This window comes from Thunnus maccoyii, chromosome 23, assembly GCF_910596095.1.
Source record: "Thunnus maccoyii chromosome 23, fThuMac1.1, whole genome shotgun sequence".
Taxonomy (NCBI): Eukaryota; Metazoa; Chordata; class Actinopteri; order Scombriformes; family Scombridae; genus Thunnus; species Thunnus maccoyii.
The window spans coordinates 1309218-1325492 of NC_056555.1; the positions used below are offsets into that span (position 1 = coordinate 1309218).

Sequence of the window (16275 nt, forward strand, 5' to 3'; positions counted from 1 at the left end):
ATGCAGACTTTATGATTTGTTTTGGCTGTGGTCGTAAACATCTCATCATCCTTGGAAACATGAATCACTGTTGGGTTGGAATGGGTTTAAACGGCATGAATTTACAGGAGTCTGAGCAACAAATTAAACTGCCATGTTTCATAATGTGATTGATGTATGACCCTCACATCAGGACTCAGCTTAACAAATTCTCATCATGATTCATATTGAACAACACTTACACTAACTCCATCTCATACCTACTTCAAGCATTGTATTACTGCTTATTTTTTGAATAACTGTTTAATCACTGATTCCTAACCTGGGGGTCATTGCCCCACATGTCACAAGATAATTAAAGGTGTCAGAAAGAGAAATTAGTTTCTGTTTATAAGACTTTTCTCAAATTATTGCTTTTTTCTTTTAAAATGTTGGATACTTTCATCTCTTCAGTCTTCAAAGCAATCATCTTTAGTGTAGCTGCCAATAACTCACATACCATGTCCTGTGATGAGGGGTCACAGTATGTATTGTCTCTTAGTAACGACCAATCCAAAAGGTAAGGAATCACTGGATGAAAGGTTTATTCAAAAAAAAATGTAAAAGAAGAAAAATAAGTTGTTTGTTATCAAATTGCTGATTTTGTTTGACCAACAACCAAAAACCCCAAAGATATTCATTGTAGAATTATATCAAACACCAAAAGGCAACAAATATTCACATTGTGAACCTGTAACCAGCGTTTGGTATTACATGCTTGACAAATGACTAGACAAAACACCCTGAAACCACTTATGCGCAAGGCTGGATTAGCAACTTGGCAAAATGGTCAACTGGCCCACGGCCTCAAACGCCCCAGCTTTACTGTTTTTGGGTTTGGGTGCTGTAATTAATGGTAACTCTGTTAAAGTAAATGCTCTATCATCAGCTGACAAGGTTAGGGACAACTGCTTTATTTCCTTATGCTGAGGTCTTGTCTTGAAGATATACCAAATATCTATGAAAAAAACTAGTTTTAAGAATGTGATACTGTGATTAATGGTGCATATACCCAAATTAATTTGTGTTTTATCAATTTACCACACAGCAAATATGCACCTTGATATATATCATAGATACCATACTATGCAATGTTCCAGCATTGGAATACTGTACATGCACAGAGTGAAGAATGTGGCCCACCAGCTAATGTGTGCCCTGGCCCCGCAAGCAGGTTAATGTAGCAGTGCCCTCCCTCCAGGCTATAAAAGATCTCACTGGATACCTTAAAACTGAATAAATTCCACCTCTCTGAAAAAAACAAGCCTATTTGTAGTATGCACCTTATGAACTCTTGATGTAAGATAGTAGGCCATAGAGCTCTGAGTGCCCCCCTCCACCTCTTCCTGCTTCATGGTGAGTGGTTGAGCTGGCAAGCCCATACACCCTTAAATGATTATGTCATTATTTGCAGTTGCAGGGGTCAGGAGATCACCATTTAAAGTACAATCAAGACCTGAGAACAAGGAGAACAGACACGCACTGCTGCTCAGCGTCACAATTAACATGCACATCTCTTCTGCAAAATAGCATGACAACAAGCAGTCTGCAGCCACAGGCCGTCCATACCCATTCACACACACACAGACGCTGTGCATGCCTTTGGACAAACATGCTTCCAGAATAGCAAGAAAACATCTCGATGCCCTTGTTCGCCCTTTGGTCAAATGAACAATCACCACAGAGCAGGCTAATTGATTTTTCTATGAGAAATGTCACAGCACATCCCTGCCGTGTTGGTGTCACATTGCTGTTCCTTCAAACAGCTCTTTGGGTTGTTTATTTCATCCTTACCTTTCCGGATGAGATCTTCGATTTCTTGATCGAAGCCCAGCCGATGGCATTTCCTCCAGAGCCCCATGTTGGTTGAGTTATACTGCCTGCTGCACTCGTCCGCGGCGCTCATGGCGAACAGCTGCCGCCGGTTCCGGGCCAGGAGCAGCTTCTCCTCCCAGCGGGGCAGGCTGCTCCGGCTGGCCCGCAGCGGCAGACTGTTGTTGGGGATGTAGATGAAGCCCGGGTCCTTGCGGCGGCTGGAAAAGCTTCGGCACCGCTCCCGGTACCTCCTGGCGTCAGTCTCGTACCAGTGGTCGGAGCACATCGCCACGGCCAGCATGCCCAGGGCGCAGAGAGAAAGAGAGAGACCGGCGTAGAGCAGTAACTTCCCGGCAGCCATGCTCGCTTCTGTCACAGCCGCATCAGCACCTCGACAGACGGACAGCTCCTCTGCGGCTTCCCCGCGAGTTCAGCTCACATCACCTCTGGAGAGCAGCGTCGGGACCATTAGCCTATCGAGGTGGCGATTAGGTTAAGGTGCAAAGTGAAGCCAAACCTTTCAAGTGGCACAGCTCACCACCAAATAAAAGTGTTAATCCCTATATTCCGGTGTTTTCGGCTACCAAGTGCCCACGTCTTCCCTGCGTGTGCGGCGCTGCAGCAGCTCGGCGGAGACAGAGGACGCTTATCTCATCTCAGCCCCGGATCCAGCATCCATCTGTCTGAGCAGGGCGACACCAACATGCACAAAACACATCAGCACAACATTCAGGTCTATAGCCAAAGGTTGTATTTTACACATAGCTAACACCATGAACACTGACTGCATAACCCACCCACTAAAATGAACGATGGACAAAGAAGCGGGCAGTGAAAGCTGTAGAAACAACTAGAGAGAATCGTGCGCCTGTATTTAACAGAACCCCATTTACATACACAATCAGAGTCATTATACGACTCAGACGATGTGTCCAGCTTCATATAAGAGTGTGAATGTACCTGATGTATCCAAACAGAGCTCAGACCGCAGTCCATCAGCAGCAGCAGAGTGTAGAGGGATCAGCCAGCAGAGTCAGCATCCCCAGCACGTCTGATGGGATGACGGCAGCTGCTACAGAGCAGGCCTGTCCACCGACCAATCAACACCAGTCTGTCTGGAGGAGCACAGTGTTAGCTTACAGGCTACATGATATTTGATTGAACAATCAAAACTATGTTACTACTGCTACTACTAACCTATATTTATAACCTACTGCTTATGTTTTATTGCATGCACTAAAATCCTGTACATCCTCAATAGTGAGTTACAGTCCTGCGATTGGAATATTACTTAAAATTGCAAGTATTATTGCTAAAATAAACTATACTCCAGCAGGACTGAGGCTGGATTACTAACTTTCCCCAGCCGCAGACCCTCGAGGGTCTGAAGGCTCCAGGTTCACCATGTGGCAGGTAGTTTGTGATGATATGATGAATTGAAAATTGATAATACTGCATAAACCACTAAAAGACATTACAGACTGAAATGATGAGGGCCTTAAGCCAAAACCTGCATCACTGCCTCATTTTAAGGCCTTATCTTATAGAAGGGTCCTGAGTTATACAGTCTGCCTACTTTATTTTACTATTCAAAGTTGTTATAATAATAGGATTAATAAACGTAATTCATTAAGCACTTTTCCAAACAGAGTTACAAAGTGAGGTTAAATCTAGATAAAACAATTCAGCACAATAAAAAAGCTCAAATCCAGTCACTAAAAGTGTATAAAATACCAATCAATCAAATAATATAATTAAAGATTCCCTCCAGACATTAAGTATTAAGACAAATGAAATCGGTCTGCTTGGAACAATAATGTGTGTCTGATGTTTTTTTCCACACAAAAATGTATAATTACTGCTTTAAAATCCTTATAATGGCATCTACTCCTTCTCCCTCATTAAAAATTCCAGAATCTATAAATATGCAAATATATTTCATTTCACGGGGTTAACTGCTGGACATAGTGTCTCTCAGTGTATGTGCACTGGAGGTTTCAAGTTTCCACATTGAATATTGGACCACAATTGGCTGCAAACTAGATGTGATGTCACAAATCATGCTAATATTGAATACAGAAACTTTCCACTTTCAGCAGATTAATGTAAAAACAAAATCTGCACATACAACATTCTGCACAGTGAAGCTCAAACATTCACATTAAGATAAGTAGTATTAGTATAAGTAGTAAGATAAAAAGGAAGAAATAATCAGATACAACATTTTGGAACTAAAGTAAAACAAACAATGATGTTAGTAAAAGGCCTTTTATAGTTTTAAAATGTCACTGATTGTGCAAGCCTCAGATCTACCACCCAAGTAAGGCCTAAGGCCTACCTTCAAAAGGTTACTCCTACCTTTCTTATTTTAATTCTATATTCAACTATTAGCTATATTATATTACATGACTTTAAATACTTTTTTGGATGGAACAGATTTATGATAAATGTTCATATATAATGGATGTTATTAAAGTTTCTAGTTTGGGCAGGTGTGTCTCTGTGTTTTTCCTGTGACATATACAGACATTTGTATATCTGAGCTGGTTGTTTTGCATGTTGCAGTCAGTTATCGTTGACCTCAGCAGAGTCTTTACATGATAATCTGAGGTATCATCTGTTGTCTGTCTGTTGCTGACAAACACACCTTTACCTCCTGCTTCCTCAACACAACTGGCTGCTGTCAGACTGATCTATTAAAGTGTATCATGTTGTCTGGATAATGAAGAGTTGTTTCTCTGTTCACTTTTTTATAACATAATTATGAATTTTTGGAGGAAGATAAAATCATTCAAAGTCACAGGACTAAAGTTGACGAGAAGTCACGAGTTATTGGTGTCAAAGTCAAACTCGAGTTGCAAATCTTTTTGGATTTTGTCAAGTCCAAAGTCATCATTGTTGTGACTTGAGTCCGAGCCATGTGACACGCCGCTAAACTTTACTTCAGAGGTAAAATTACTATTATAAGACTCTACTGAAGTAGGTAACTGCTGATCCAAGATGTTTTCAAATGTTATTTTCTCAGATGTCCTTTTAGCAAGTCTGACAACAAAGGTACTGACTGAGCTTTGTTGTTTGTTAACCTTGTTTCTTGGCTGTCAGGAACAGGACTTGATTTCCTCAGCAAATTCATACTCTCCAGAGGGATCATTTACTATATCTTATCTCTGATTTTAAAGATATTGGTTTTGTAGCTGTACTAATCAGTAGTTTTACATGAACAATGGATCAAATAACTGTGAGGTGACAGGTGTAACTCATAGAGATGAACTCACAGAGAATTATCACCAAATCTGCAGTTTCCCTCAGCTCTACAGAGATATTTAGCCTGTTTCAGAATTATTGCTTTGTTTTTAACAGCACATAACTTAATCGTTTTGGTTCAGTCTCAGCGTTCTCGTCTACCTGGCTTCCAGGAGCGGCAGGCAGCTGTTTTCAGTGAAAAAGCTCAGATAAACCCACTGTACACTACCTGCCCAGCACTAAACAGAAAGACACAGTTAGAGACTAGCTGGTGAACATAATGAAACATTTAGCAGCTAAAGCAGAGCTAAAAGGAGAATGAATATTGGACTTCATCAGGTGGACACAAACACAGCACCAAAGGAACGCTAATGTTGCTCTGATATGTGAATAAAAAAATTGTCCGCTAACACTTTCACCATAACAACTTTATAATGTAATAATATGTTTGTTCCACTGTCCCCTTGAGGCCAAAAATAAATAAATGAATGCAGCTTTAATGACCCCATGACCTTACCTCTCTCAGCTCAATGATTCTCCCAACTATAAAGAAAATCAAATTCATTCATCAATATGCTGTTCGCTCATTACTTTTATAGAGGGGTGCACAGCCTTGCAGCCCCCAGACTTTCAGTCTTGTTTTTTGTTTGTTTTCTTTCATTAATGTGTTTAGAGGGCAAAATATCATTTCAGATTTGTCATATTTACACTGGAAAAAGCTTGTCTTTTACATGAATTGGCTCATACAATATTCAAGTCTAACAATATCTATTACTGGCAAGTAGCTGTGAATTTTTTGCACATCAATGAGGCATAATGTTATGTTTAATTTCGATGACATACAGGGTCTCATTTGCTCAAACGGCTGCTCTGGTGTGACACTAGGGCAGAAACAAAGCAGACCTCTGACCCTTTTCATAGATGTTCCTCTTGTCATCTCTGCCCTGAGTCTGTGTTCACTGTGTTTTCTGTCAAGCAGCTTTACTCTGTTCAGGTTGTGGAGGTAAAGCTCTAAAAATGTCCAGCAGAATCTGACTGCAGTTTTCTGTTACTACATATCTGGTACCCTCTTGTGGTTATAAATTGTAAAGACACAATAAAGAAAAATAATCATGCTGCCCTGTAGACTGAAGAGAAACTGTCCATGAAACAAGTAGTAATTCAAAAGGCCATTCAGATTATTATAGTTGCAATTATATAAATAAAAATACAATAGAAAACAGGGAATAGACCATTTTGTGGCATTAAATAAACATAAAACCACAGTTTAATCACATGCCTCATCACCATTGGACTGTCAGACTCCCTGTCATCTGTGGTGTTCCACAAGGATCGGTTCTCGGCTCCATCCTGTTTACCCTCTACATACTCCCCCTTGGACATGTCATCAGCAGACATGGAATGTCTTTTCATTACTATGCTGATGATAGCCAGCAGTACATCAAAACTGCCCCAAGCCCTTCTGCAGCCATGTCATGCATCAATACCTGTCTTAAGGAGATAAAGACCTGGATGAGCACACATTTCCTCCGGTTACACAGCAGCAAAACTGAAGCTCTCCTTATTGGCACTCCACACCAGATTCAGTCATCCCCCATACCTCATCTCACCTTTGATAGCCAGGACGTCCCCCTTTCCTCCTCAGTCACTAATCTGGGTGTTAGGTTTGACCCTCAGCTGACTTTTGATGACCATATAAGACATCTGTGCAAAACCTATTTCTGCCATCTCAAAAACATCTGTAAACTCCGGCCCTCTCTAACCCCTCTCTCCTGTCAGATGCAGAGAAACTTGTCCATGCTTTTATCTCCTCAGGACTGGACTACTGCAATGTGCTCTTCACAGGGATACCTGGCAGGAGCTGGCAGGGATCTGCTGCACCACGCTTGTGGAACAGACTTCCCAACCATCTGAGGTCAGTACAGACCCAAGACTCTTTTAAAAAGGCCTTATTATTATCATTATCATTATTATTATTATGTCAAGTAGACTGTAGGATGTAGAGGTGAGGATGCTACCATAAATGTTGATGATTTAATTGCCATCTCAGAACACATGGACAGTATCCACACACTTGATTAAAGCTATAGATTAATGGACTGAAAATGGGCATATACTATGTATATCCATTCACCAAGCACTTTATTAGGAACACAATACTAACGGGTAGGGTCTCCCTTTGCTCTCAAAACAGCCTCAGTTCTTTGTGGCATGGATGCCGCAAGATTTTGGAAGCATTCCTTTGAGATTCAGGTCCTTGTTGACATGATTGCATCACATCATTTCTGCAGATTTGTCAGCTGCATATTCATGCTGTGAATCTCCTGTTCTACCACATCCCAACGGTGTTCTATTGGGTTCAGATGTGGAGACTGGGGAGGCTGTTGAAATACACTGAATTCATTGTCATATTCATGAAACCAGTTTGAGACTGTAGCTTTGTGGCATGGTGCATTATCATGCTGGAAGCAGCCATTAGAAGATGGGTAAATTGTGTTCATAAAGGGAGTCACGTGGTCAGCGACATACTCAGATAGGCTGTGGCATTCAAACCACGATTGATTGGTATTAAGGGGCTCAAAGTGTGCCAAGAAAACATTCTCCACACCATTACAGCACCAGCAGCAGCCTGGACTGGTGACACAAGCCAGGTTGGGTCAATGAATTCCTGCTGTTGATGTCAAATTCTGACCATACCATCTGTGTGTCTCAGCAGAAATAGAAATATGGAAATTCATCAGACCACACTACATTTTTCCAGTCTTCAACTGTCCAGTGTTGCTGAGTCTCAGCCCACTGCAGCCTCACATTTCTGTTCTTGACTGACAGGAGAAGAACGCCCACCGTGGTCTTCTGCTGTCGTAGCCCCCTGCTTCAAGGTTCCACATGTTGTGCATTCTGAGATGCTTTTCTGCTCACCACAGTTGTAAAGAAGTTATCTGAGTTACCGTGACCTTTCTGTCAGCTCCAACCAGTCTGGCCATTCTCCTCTGACCTCTCTCATCAACCTGTATCTGCATGATTTTACGCACTACACTGCTGCCACATGATTGGCTGATTGGATAACTGAACTTTTATCATCTTTATTGCTGTTTTTATTAAAGGTTCACTCAGTGGCGCTTTCAACAGCATCTCGCAATCTTCATCATACTATCATTGCTATTATTTTCTATGACAATTGCAATTATAGAATAGAATCAATAACAGCTATCCTTATTGTTATTATTATTATTATTATTATTATTATTATTATTATTATTATGACGACAAGTGCGGAACACATTTTAGAGTGGTGAATTGGAAAAACTGCTGCCTGGAGTTACCTTACAATTCATATAGGATGATATATTTTTTTGTGGAAATAGAAAAATGAACCAAAAAGCAAACAAAAGAGAAAAAAAAATACCGTAATTGAACCAAAGCCGACCGAAAAGCGGAACTTTGTATAAAACCTGTCAGACCCGCGGAACTCTTAAAAATGACGGACTTCCTGTCAGCGCTAGGGTTCATAAAAGATAAAGCAGCTACGACGTCAATAAGAACAGACTGACTGTTGCTGGTGTAAGTGTATGCGGGTTAACCGATACCTTTGTGTGATATTTGCATCTTGTGCCATGCATCTTTTTACAAATTAAACACCAGTTTACTATAACACAGGAAGTGAAAGCCACTAACCAATCAGCTCACAGGAAAATGTGCCATGCGCAGTAGAGACAGTGATGGCAGTATGGTGTGTGAAGGTTAACGTGAGCTAAAGAAGCGATGAATTACATGTGTTAGTTAGATAAAGTTCGGTGTTACAGCGGCCCAACACTGGTGTGTACTTCAATACAGACTCAGGTAAGAACAGTGTTGTTACTGGTACTGAAGGTTCACACGGTGTTTCCAGTCAGCTTGTTAGCATGAGGGCTTTATTCAAGTTTATGAACATAATACAGTGGTGGAAGAAGTATTCAGATCCTTTACTTAAAGATCTCCTCCAGACATGTTTAAAAGATGCATATAAAATACTTAACTTTGAATAATAATGTGTATGTGAACGGGTGAATGTGGCATTTGGTGTAAAGCGCCTTGAGTGGTTGGAAGACTGTCTGTTGTTTAGAGCTGCAACGATCAGTCGATTAATTGATCAGCAACTATTAAATTAATCACCAACTATTTTGATAATCAACTAATCTTTTTGAGTCATTTTCAAAGAAAAACATGTCCAAATTCTCTGATTCCAGCTTCTCAAATGTGAATATTTCTGGTTTCTTTAGTCTTCTATGACTGTAAACTGAATATCTTTGAGTTGTGGGCAAAACGAGACATTTGAGGACGTCATCTTGGACTTTAGGAAACAATTGCACTCTTATTTCAACATGTTCTGACATTTTATAGACCAAACAACTAATCGAGAAAATAATCAACAGATTGATACAGATCAATAATGAAAATGATTGTTAGTTGCAGCTCTTCTTCTGTTTCTTTCCTCCACATCCCTTCACTAACTGTGTGTTGATTTTGGCAAAATATTATTACTTTTATTATATTCCAAGTCTCTTCATTGTATGGAAACAAAATCTGGAGTATGACTCTACATGTTACTGAACATAACCTCAGGTTTAGTTTCTTTTTTATCATTCAGTGGGGTTATTGATATGTATCTGTCAGTGATCATTGTGTGCTATTAGACTTGGCTTTGAGTTCTGCTTTTTGGTTGTATGAACTTTAGTTTAATAACCACAAGCAAAATAAACAAAAAGGTTTTCGAGACGTTAACTCCTGGAAGTCTGCTAACACACCTGGCTGTAATATGACTGAAACACTAAACACAGATCATAGAACAGTCAGTGTGAGAAATGATAGGTGTATGAATGACACATTTTAGTTTAGTTACTGTACTGAATGTCTACAAGAAAATAGTTTTGTTGCATTTGAAGGTAACAGTCTTCATTGTGCTTTAAATGTACACACTTTATAATGAATAGATTTACTTCATATATTATGAAGCTACAGTATTTGGACAGTTACACATTTTTAATTCTTCAGACTCTGTGCTTCAGCACATTCTACATTAAAGTACCAAGTCTCAGCTTTAATTCCCACACATGTTCTTCACATACTTTCTGACTGTATATGAATAAAACTGGACTCAGTAAGAATGCAAGCAAGTAAAGAGGAGTTAGTTACAGTTCAGTTAGACTTGCAGGTAGAACGCTAACATGTATGAGAAGCAGAGACCTTCCCATCACGAACTCTCTCTGACTATAGATGGTGTTTCTGACTTGACAGCACTGTTAAAGGATAGGTTCACAACTGTGTCTGAACACAACTCTCACACGCACATACGTACAGTACACTTGGTCACTGTAGTGATTCCTTCTGATCATAGTGACTTTTAAAAGATCCCTTCCTACAATGCTTCCAATTGAAGAGGTGTGGACAAAATATATTCCAAAGTTTATCTGAAGTTGACATAAAGCTTCAGCAGTCTGAGTTAAACAAATCAAGTGGATTCAGAATTCTTACTGCTGTGGTACATGGATATTAACATGAACTTAGAGAATTGTGAATTTATCCTTTTATGTTTCATATGAGCTCTTAGTTTTTAGCAGCTGATGGTAAAGCTGCTCTCGGTTGGGTGTCATGTTGCTGCAGTTCAGCCACTTGAACTGAATGTCACTGATGTTCTACTGACAGATGATGATCCTGCTGATCATGACATGCTGCCACTCATAAACAGCATGTCACTCACTGACAGACACCACTCTCCACTAGTATGCTACTTATGTTTTACTGTCACATGTTGATTCTTGGTGATATTCCACTTTGACTGGTGGCATGTTGCTACTGATAGACTGACATATTGCGCATTAAAAATGACATACACATACTATCACTCCCCACTTGCAAATACAGATTCTTACTGGTATTAAAAAGAGGATATTTGATAACATGGAAGATGAATCAAATCAGTGGCTTGTTGCATAGTAACCAGCTATCAACTCTGTAAATGTTTTTTTTCATTCAAACTTTTTACGCTTGCCTATCTATGCTAGCCATACACAGCTAATATGTAGTAATGTTGTCCTATAGAGATTGGTTATCCTCCTATATAACATTATGATGTATGAGCTACTATATAGAATGATAATAGAACACAAGTAGCATTGTGTTTTTATGTGCCATAAGCCAGCAGAAGAGTCAACAGAGATCTGCAGCACTGCTCACAATCAGCACACTGGAACCAGAGTCAGACCATCAGCCAGGTGTCACTCCAGTTTTCTCTAAATGTGACAAACCGTGACAAAGATGGTTAGATCTCACCATTTGGTGTTTACCATCAACATTTTCTGGTTAATCAAAACACAGACGAATATTGTTTAAAGCAGCTATAGTTTATATTTTTACGATGTCTGAGCTGTCAGTGTGTAATGTGTTGGTCGTGGCTCGTAGTGATGAACCTACAGAGAATTATCAGTGTCTCTGCAGCTCCTCTCGGCTTTATAGTGAGTTTCAGTTTGTTGTTTATCTGTCTGGCTGCAACTTTACTGTTTTGGTTCACTCTCAGTGCTCTCATAGCCTCATTTTTGGCAGCAGCAGGCAGCTGTTTTCAGAGAAACAGCTGTAAAAAGCTGCTTTACACTACCTGCTCAGCACCAAACAGCAAACAGACACAGTTAGCTGTAGACTAGCTGGTGAACATAGTGGAGCATTTAGCAGCTAAAGAGCCAGATATTTCCCTCAGGAGTTGGTAGAGAGCAGAAACAGCTAAAAGAGAGTGAATATTGGACTTAGATTCACCAGGTGGACAGAAACATGACTCCAAATGAATGATAATGTTGCTCCATAACTGCTAAATGTGGAAATAAGCAGCTGTTCGCTGATAAGTTCAACATATCATCTTAAAAGCTGATATGTTGAACTGAAGTTGACTAGTTTCCCTGGAATTAAAAGGAGGTGGCAGACAAACACTTCCTGCTTTCATGCTTTTACTAATGTCATCAGTGATGTCATGGATATACTTAGTATGGGGGGGATTGTACTGAGTTCAAAAGTTCAAAAGTTTTTTTTCCTTGCATGTGTATGATGGTTGCAGTAGTGATGGAGGAAACAAAGCTCGTGTTGGAAGCATTTGATACAAAACGGTGACATCTGCAGGCCAACTGTGTTCAGACCACCATCAGCTTTACTGTGTGGTAAAAAGCTGCCCTGTCATTCATCTCAGTGGGAGCAGTTTGGTTTTTGGTGACAACGCAGCAGACATCAGCAAAACAACACAGAGACGTCCAGCAAAAAAGTTGAACCAGGCTCAACTTTTGGCCAATGCAGCGCCTTGCCAAAGTCATCTGGCAAGGTGCTGCATTGGCCAATCACATACATGCAAGTGCACCTGAATGCTGTTTAGCTCATGATTGTCTTAAACAGATAAAACAGTTGCTGCCGTGATAACTTTCCAGAGTTGAAAAATGTCTGTTTTGACTTCTGATAAAGCTTTAAACACGTGAATCTTTAGCTCCAACTGGTTTTCCTGGATCATATTTCATCGTCTCACATGGACCTTAAATAACACGCCCCCACCAATACAGCTCCTTGCATTGCTTTAACACAGAGCTGTTTTTGGACTGAATCTTTGCTTAAATCTGAGACCATGATCGGTTAGTCTGAAGTCTAGAAGAAGTCTATATAGTAAAAGCTGATCAGGCTTAAACACTTTAAAGAATCTACAGCTTTGTTTTTAAATCCTGTGCTAGATTGAGAAGAATGTTCTGTGTGTAAAACCAGTTTGACGCCTCTCTGATACAAGTGTGATGAAACAAGGCCTTGTTTTTCTTGTTTGTGTTGAAATGAGGTGTTGAAATGTCTCCTGCCACGATATTTGAACCTTGAAAGGTTGACACTGTGTTCTATGTAACATCACTCACAACAACTCTCAACTGATCAAGTTTAAGTGTATTTTTATACCAAATCAAAATCTCTGTACTGTATGATGATTAGTAGCCAGAGTATGCAGAGTGTATCACCTGACTTTCCACTAGAGGTGTGCCCCAATATAAATACATTATTCGGTAAAGCACAAATAGTGGGGGGTTTTTTAACAAATATTTGTTTCATACAAATATTTTAAAAATTATTTGTTTTCAGGAAGAAAAATAAATCATGTCAACTACCAGCATCTCTACCTCAGTGTCTCTCCTCTGCTTCGCTGTTACATCTATCAGCAGGTATTAACGAGGGGAGTCACATCCACCTACTACATGATGCACATTTCCTAATTTGGACATGACTCCCAGAGTTGGGGGTGTTCCCCAGAGATAAAGCTGAGCTACTGACACATGAGGAAGCTTCATGAACACTTATTGTAACACTTTAATTTTCTAAAATTAAAAGTTGAATGAAAACAAAAACAGGATTTTTAAACCTCTTTCTACTTTTATTCAAATACAAATAATTTTGCTGCCTCAACAAATACAGATACAAATACAAATACTGGGCTCTCTGCACATCCTTATTGTCTACTATCAGCTATCCATTAAAAGCAAAAACACCCAAAAATATCTTAAAAATAAAAACAATCCTTTTCCAAAGACTTTAACCACCACCCTCTTTAAAAACCCAAATAAATACAGATACAAATACAAATACTGGACTCTCTACACATCCTTACCTTCCACACAAGTCATGTGGGATTTATGTTCTTGCTGTCTCCTCTCCTCAGCAGCTCTTCCTGTCTGCTCTGCTCAGCAGTCATGGCCGGTCTGTCCAGCTACGCGGTGCGCATGGCCAGGCTGAGCGCACAGATCTTTGGGGAAGTTGTGCGTCCGACAGACTCCAGGTCCATGAAGGTGGTCCAGCTGTTCCAGGAGCCTCCCATGGCCAAGAGGAAAGAAGTGTATGACTGGTACCCACAGCACAAGATCTACTACTCCATGACCCAGAAGCTCCGGTTCATGGGTCTGTTCAGGTACTCTAGATACTGCTCTGCCAGATTATTACTATGTGGCTAAAGAGTGTGGCTGGTCTTTGAGTCATTATACTTGGGTCATATTAGTCTTTTTGAATAATTATGTAGAACTGGTTCTTCAGTGATCACAACTAAATATAAACTGTCTTTAAAACTAAGTGGGACTTAATGTATGGGGCTGCTAACAATCAAAATGAGTGTGTTTGGTACAGTTATACTTGAAAGGATAGTAAGTATGCAAGAAAGCAAGGGTGTAGTTTCCAATGGGGATGATGGGACATCATGGCTTCCATAATGTGGTGGATTTTCTTTCTAAAAACTCTGGTGCAGCAACGTAGAACTACAGTGTTTGGAAAGTAAGGTACTTTCCAAACACCGTAGTTCAGATGAGAGAAGATCTGAGTTGATAAAAATGTTGATACACTCGTCTCATCTTCAGTCATTACTGTGCACTCTAAATTAAAATTCTTAACAAGCAGCAGCAAGTGTTTAACAGTGTTTACCTGGATGTTGCTCAAGCTTCCACATAGGGCTCATAGAGCGCGCTCAGTAGAGACTCCCACTGGCCGAGCCGGTTGACTTCCAGTCGGCTCTCTGCTCACGTGAATGGGGATAAAATAATTGAATCACAGGCTCTTGCACACTTTTCCAAATGTTATTGGAATGAAATGAGTCATTTCGCTTAGAAACATTTATTCACAGTTTTACAGCCGCTCCTTTTCCAATGATTGTGTGTGTGGGGGGGGGGGGGGGGGGGGGGGAGTGCTTTTGGGGTCAGTGTGCATCACGTGACAGACCCGGAAGTTGTAATTACACGGTTTGGCCACTATGTCAAATTGACTTCACAGCTTGGCACAGTTCCTGAGGTCTGGTATGCAGCCTGAGAGGAATACCTTCAGACACTACTCAGGGCTTAAAACAGGTCGCACCATCTTAGTTTTTCCAGTGAAATGTTTGTTTGCAGTAATAAATCTCCTAAAAACACACAAGACAAGACAGTTAAGCAGAGAGCTCACTGTAGAAAAAATAACATATACAACACTATCAATGAGAAAGTATAGGAAGCTAAAAATGATTGAAATGATTAACAATGCAGAGATTTTACATAGCATTTTTGTATCAATTTCATCATTTCGTGTTATTAGAGAGTGAATTCTGCTGCCTGTTTTATAGAATTTGACACACACAAGCATTGACTGACAGGATGTTGAGTCGTGTTTGTAAAATATCCATCATTATCGTGGTAGTACAGACTTTCTTTCAGCTTTTTTCACCAGTCGCTTCATGAGGGGAAAATATTTTTATTGACTGATCTGATCTGAGAAGATTATCTTCAACAACTCATTTTATTTTCCTTGTTCATAAGAGATACAGTAGAGATAATACATTTAATACAGTTATCTCAGAAGGCAGAACAGGATTTCCTTTTCTGCATGTTTTTGTGCTGCTGCAGCCTTTATATCAATCTGACAACATTCACTGCAGATTTGTGTCGGCTTGATGTGAAACGTTAACGAAACGTGTCAGGTTTGACCTCGTAAGATTGCCATTGTTACTTTTACATATTTGCCTAATAAATATCACCATAGTGTACATGTTAACAGCATTGTCATATTTACCTGCATTAGTGTGGACATGTCTTCAGTAAGCATGAAAGAAGGTTAAATGTTTCCTGTCTTTGTCCTCAGAGACGAGCATGAAGACTTCAAGGAGGAGATGCTTCGCCTGAGGAAGCTGAGAGGAAAAGGGAAACCGAAGAAAGGAGAGGGGAAGAGAGCGGGCAAGAAGAAATGAGCTGCTCAATCTTTTACACGGGACTTTTTGTGTTTTTTATTGTTTTGTGGAGGTGGACAGCATTGAACTGTCTCTTCAACTAATGCAGTTCAGTCAAACCAGCACTGAACCAGCTTCAGTAACAAATATACCAGAAACAGCTGTTGATGCTAGAAGAACTTGACTGAAGATCAGAGGAATGAAAAGTCATTTTCTTTGTTTGAGGATTTTCTATGTGGGTAAAAATAAAATATTAGATTGGGATTACAAATGAAACATTCTCATCTGTGTCGCTTGTATGGAACTGAATTATTGTTGTATTGTATCATCTCCAGTATTGAAGTTTCAGATTTCCTTCCAGCCCACTGTCGATGTTTGAAAACTGAACTGTTAACTTTTAAAACCCAAGAAGTGAGCTCAGAGGACATTCAGCAAGAAACACTATCAAGTTTTTGCAGCAGCCAGTCAAACACCAGTAT

At 40.0% G+C, this 16275-nt stretch overlaps 2 protein-coding genes across 8 annotated transcripts in view; one reads left to right on the top strand and one right to left on the bottom strand.

The window, feature by feature from the left end:
• Positions 1-3143, bottom strand: part of LOC121890642 (transmembrane protein 178B-like) — a 65891-nt gene extending 62748 nt beyond the window's left edge. For 3 of the 4 annotated variants that reach the window (XM_042403097.1, XM_042403099.1, XM_042403101.1), the window contains exons 1-2: positions 2794-3143; positions 1813-2512 (exon numbers count right to left, since the gene is read on the bottom strand). In XM_042403097.1, the coding sequence (XP_042259031.1) occupies positions 1813-2194 (382 nt within the window). In that variant the 5' untranslated portion in view covers positions 2195-2512; positions 2794-3143. Of the gene's footprint in view, positions 1-1812; positions 2517-2793 lie in introns of all 4 variants that reach the window. The other variant, XM_042403098.1, reaches the window with a different exon arrangement.
• Positions 3144-8548: 5405 nt separating this feature from the next.
• mrps33 (mitochondrial ribosomal protein S33) lies at positions 8549-16067 on the top strand. 4 transcript variants are annotated; one of them, XM_042403408.1, is made up of 3 exons: positions 8549-8637; positions 13778-14023; positions 15712-16067. In XM_042403408.1, the coding sequence occupies exons 2-3, from the start codon at positions 13809-13811 to the stop codon at positions 15815-15817; spliced, it is 321 nt and encodes a 106-aa protein (XP_042259342.1). In that variant the 5' UTR covers positions 8549-8637; positions 13778-13808; the 3' UTR covers positions 15818-16067. The 4 variants fall into 4 exon arrangements, with proteins under 4 accessions (XP_042259342.1, XP_042259343.1, XP_042259340.1 ...); XM_042403409.1 differs by having other exon boundaries at positions 13781-14023; XM_042403406.1 differs by lacking the exon at positions 8549-8637 and adding an exon at positions 8644-8916.
• Positions 16068-16275: the final 208 nt, after the last annotated feature.

What these genes read in the sequence shown, in the direction of transcription:
- mrps33 (XM_042403408.1), top strand. Translation starts at nt 13,809, where the DNA reads ATGGCCGGTCTGTCCAGCTACGCGGTGCGCATGGCCAGGCTGAGCGCA. An exon ending in CGGTTCATGGGTCTGTTCAG is followed by an intron (nt 14,024 to 15,711) that starts GTACTCTAGATA and finishes CTTTGTCCTCAG; the next exon opens with AGACGAGCATGAAGACTTCA.